This window comes from Sardina pilchardus, chromosome 20 (assembly GCF_963854185.1).
Source record: "Sardina pilchardus chromosome 20, fSarPil1.1, whole genome shotgun sequence".
Lineage (NCBI taxonomy): Eukaryota > Metazoa > Chordata > Actinopteri > Clupeiformes > Clupeidae > Sardina > Sardina pilchardus.
The window spans coordinates 25,605,516-25,610,515 of NC_085013.1; the positions used below are offsets into that span (position 1 = coordinate 25,605,516).

The 5,000-nt window shown below is 49.0% G+C and overlaps 1 protein-coding gene across 2 annotated transcripts in view; it reads right to left on the reverse strand.

The window, feature by feature from the left end:
- Positions 1-5,000, reverse strand: part of kif26ba (kinesin family member 26Ba) — a 137,101-nt gene that overhangs the window by 69,205 nt on the left and 62,896 nt on the right. For both annotated transcript variants that reach the window (XM_062522912.1, XM_062522911.1), the window contains exon 4: positions 4,587-4,762. In XM_062522912.1, coding sequence (XP_062378896.1) covers positions 4,587-4,762 — 176 coding nt within the window. The remainder of the gene's footprint in view (positions 1-4,586; positions 4,763-5,000) is intronic.

Below are 5,000 nucleotides of genomic sequence, written 5' to 3' on the forward strand. Positions count from 1 at the left end.
GCGTCCAGCTCAGCTGTCTGACCGCATCTTAAAGTGAACACATCCGGACACTCGGGTCACGACACCTGAGCTATAAAACAGCCGGCTCTTCAAAGCAGCTTACTGCCACAGTAAATTTCTACCCAGGGCAGTTTCAAGACATGGAACAGACGCGTGGAAATGTGAGGAATGCAATCCAGGTGTGTGTGTGTGTGTGTGTGTGTGTGTGTGTGTGTGTGTGTGTGTGTGTGTGTGTGTGTGTGTGTGTGAGAGAGAGAGAGAGAGAGAGAGAGAGAGAGAGAGAGTGTGTTTGTGTGTGTGTGTGTGTGTGTGTCTATGGGTATGTGACCAGTCTGTCCTCACTACCTGTCCAATAACCAGCTGGCATGTAGAGACACACACACGTAACACACCTCTACAACCCCACGCAGGCCTGTTAAAGTTAACAGCCTTCCTCTGTGGGTTTACAGGCCCACTGCAGATGACACCGCCTCTTCCATGAGGGCATAAATCTAACACACACACACACACACACACACACACACACACACACACACACACACACACACACATACTCATACACACATACGTAAATCTCACACTCTCCCTTTCTCTGCTCCAACGTCTGTGGTGTGTGTGCTATGAAATACACTCATATACGGAAGATTCCAGAATCAACGATGACCCACGGGTCGGTCAGCGGAGGAGGTGAATAATGTCCATCTCCTCCACATCTGAGAGAACACTCTGAGCACATCAGTCGAGCGAGGAGGAGAACACTGGACAAGTGGTTCTGATCCGTCGTAAATAACACACTCGGATGATTAAACTCCCTATCGCACGCGGGCATTATGGAAATATTTACCCAACGTGAGGCCCGCGGAGAGAGAACAGAAGATTGAGCTCGCTCGAACATTACTACGGGGACGGGAAACGGCATTTATCAGCTTTTTTAATCTCGTACTGTAAGCAGGTGGTTACAGGTTTTTTGTCTCCGTGGGGAGCAGAGGGAAAAAAAACGAAATGGTAATATTTGTGTTTCAGTGTTTAGAGTGGGCTTATCGTTCAGCGAAGGGGCACTTTAGTCGATTTTTTACTGGAGAGTGTAGACTGTATCGGCACGGACATTCCCAGCTCATAATTACATTGCTATCTGAGAGATATGCAGAAAACCGCAATTCTCGCTCTGTGTGCTGAGCAGGCCTCTGGGAGCTTTGATCCCTCCTGCAGCTTAGGGTCCGTGTTTGCGCTAGCAACGCTGCTACTGATGAAGACCGCGTCGTCAACGATCACGTCACCAGGCATGACAGAAATCATCTCCACGACACGTCCCTCCTGTTTCCCTCGCGTTACGGTTTGGGATCACAACCGGCGTCTATTTCAGGACCGCACACAAACGCTTTTTAAAAGTGTTTTTGTATTTTTTTTCCCCCCGTTCCTCGCTGCTCAAGACTTCAGAGGAGGCTTCTCGCGAGCCCTGAAAGCGGATCAGAAGCAGATAGAGGCAGAGACAGACAGAGAGAAGGTGAGTCAAACACATCACAAGTCGTACGTGTAACTCACACTGTGTTCCCAGCACTCTTTTTTGTCTTAAGCGCCTTAACTGTCGATGGAGAGATGAAAGAGGGGAAGGGAGAGGGAGAGGGAGAGAGTGAGAGTGAGAGAGAGAGAGAGAGAGAGAGATGAGAGGGAGAGCGAGACAGAGAGAGAGGAGAGAGGGAGATAGAGAGATGAGAGGGAGAGGGAGAGAGAGGGAGAGAGAGATGAGAAAGAGAGATGAGAGGAAGAGAGAGGGAGAGAGAGATGAGAGAGATGAGAGGGAGAGAGTTGGGTCTGACTAGGATTAGTGCAAAGCTGTCGCTCCATGTTCCCTTGTAAATGGCTCAGGCACAACTCCTTTCACCTGAGCAGAGCAAATCCTCCCTTCTCTCACTCTCTCACTCTCTATCTCTTTCTCTCTTTCCCTCCCTCCCTCTCTCTCCCTTTCTCTCTCACTCTCTCTGTCTCTCTCCCTCTCCCTCTCTCTTCTTCCCTCCCTCTCTCCCTCTCTCTCTTCCTCTCTCCTTTTTCTCTCTCCATTTCCTGAGGGCTTAAGGTAAGACCTGAGGGGAAAATATGAAGATGTTCCACCACAGTGCTTTACATGAACCCACATAAATTGCTATAGGCAAAGCCTGACACCGCCTCCATATACGGGACATAAATCCATACGCCACTCATTCACGTGTGACGCTTCTCTCCTTTCAGAGATGTTTGAAGGCTCTAGTCGACACGAAGAGGCAGAAAAGAAGTCCAGTCTTACTGATGTGTTCAGACAGAAGCATACAGTACGTATGGGTTTTAAATAACTCATTCCTAAATCTATCTCCGAACTAACTCACTGAGTCTGAATGGGCTAAGCTGCCCCCTTAAATACATTCAGCCTTTCAGAGGAAAAGGAGGATTCATGAAATGCACACTGGTATGATAAAAATGCAGCGCTGTGTATGGCTGTCACATCTAATTACCGTGGCCTTCACACAGGCTGACCTATGGAGCTGCTGCAGTTAATTAGGCCTGATTATGACCATTGTGTTGCAGGGTGAAATACTGCCTGCGATCTCACAGGCTTGTGGGCTGTCTACACACACTGGGGTGAGTTATGTAGCAATGCAGGGTTGGGGTGTGTATGTGTGTGGAGGGAGGGAGGGAGGGAGGGAGGGAGGGGGGGGTGTTTGCGATGCAACCTGTGTTATAAATAAAATCCTGAGCTCCTGTCTCCTGAGGAAGGATTGATTTACGCCGGGCTCTGGACAACAGGCGCGACGAGGAGGACTTCAGGACGGCCATTCGTCTCCCGCTATCTCCTCTGCTCCGCCTCGCTCCTCTTCTCCTCTCCTCTCCTCCTCCTCTCCTCTCCTCCTCCTCCTCTCCTCTCCTCCTCCTCTCCTCCAGGCCAGATAAAACCCCTGATCTATGGCCTCCTGGTCTCCCTCGGGCTCCTGAGGAGCAGAGCTGCCGTATTTCAGCTGCACTATTTCATCCTTCTGGGACTTCTCCTCTTGCTTTTTGGAAGGTTCTGTTTGGAACGCCAATGTTTCCGCATACTCCCTCCTGCATCCAATTATCCAAGACTGAGGGGCTCGCTAGGGTACAGAACCGTGGGGTTCCATATATGAGAACTCCCCATGCAGGAGTTAGAACAGAGAACACAGAACCTACCTCAGCTGACCTAGTGGACAAGAAGTCCGCCTCCTGAAACTTCCCACGTTTGCGAATGATATCACCTAAAACAGAACCTTTCAGAACTCTGCAGCTGTATGGTGGCAGTCCCTGGACGAACCCAAAATTGGGTTATTTTTCACTTTAAATGGAGAGTCCTTCATAAAAGGAGTTTTCAGAGCACGTTTAATAACCCAACAAAAGCTCAGCCTACTGTCTGCTTGCATAATTCCCATACTCCAGTCTCATACTGTACTGTGTGGACCCCTCCAGCCTCTTCACATCTTTTCTACACCACTCCAAAGGGTAGCACACACACACACACACACACACACACTACACACACATACAAAAAAACACACACACACACACACACACACACACACACACACACACACAAACACACACACACACACACACACACACACACACACACACACACACACACACACACACACACACACACACACACACACATACACACACGCATACACACGCATGCACATACACACACACACACACACACACAGGCCTTCCTATGCGGCAATGCACCCAACTTGGACGACTTAGGGATGAAATGACATCAGTGTATGCTTGTGTGCGCTCTTGAGTGTAAATAATGTGCCAATTTAGCCCTGGTGAATGGGAGCAGCCATGCGTCTGCATGTGTCATGAGTCGGCAGAAGACTCTGAAAGAGTCGAGTCAACAGCGCCCTGACAGCGCCACACCAGCAGGCCAAAACAAAACACACCCCGGGCGTGTGCATTCTCACAAGAGAGACACTACGCCGGAAAAAAGGAGAGCAACACTTAGTGGAAAAAGATGCAGTTCTGACTACAACTGACATGGACAGTTGACACATGTGGGACAATTGTGGACCAGATCAGAGAGCCAGATCAGGGCTATATCAGGACCAAATCAGGGCAATATCTGGGCCAGATCAGGGCTATATCAGGACCAAATCAGGGCAATATCAGGAATATATATGGGCCAGATCAGGGCTATATCAGGGCCAGATCAGGGCTATATCAAGGCCACATCAGGGCTATATCAGGGCCAGATCAGGAATATGATTAGCCGCATTTTATAAGTTGATTTTGCAAAATTTCTTAAGCTATGAGGTTAATACACGGGGCAGTTAATATGGTATTAATATAGGTTTGCATAAAACACTGTCCCACAGTGCATACACAAAGTGGCTAATACACAGGAAATTACTGTATATCAAAGCCAGGTCAGAGATATATCAGGGACATCTGGGGGCCATATCAGGGACAGATGAGGACCAGATCAGGGCTCAATCAGGGCCATATCCAGGCCAATTTCACCACTATAAGGAACCACTGGAGACTGGAGCTCCCCAGCTAGGCTAATCACAAGACTAGAGTTCAGCGGCGAGGCCTACCGGGCAAAGAAGGACGCTGCTGCGGAGGTGCCACTAGAGGGTGCTGTGGTGACTGCGGGGGGCGGTGGGGCAGGAGCGCTGTGGGTGCTGTGGCTAGTCGGCCGGTCGGCGTTGTAGCGGTTTAGTGCGGCTTCGGTCAACCCCTCCCGGTTTCCTTCCGGAACCATCTGTGAGATCTGCAAACAGAAGAGTGGAGAATGTTTAGATAAAGTGACGGTGAAATATCAGCTAGATGTCAGTTTACAGCAAGACGGCGCAATCATACAATCAATACGACAAATTTATTATACACCTATTTCAGACAGCGTCAAAACAATAGAAACAAAAGAGAAACAAGAAATGTCAGAAAAAAGAGAAAGAAATCGATCTTTTACATTCTTCTCTCCGGCAACTAACAGTGAACTGTGCCTTGTT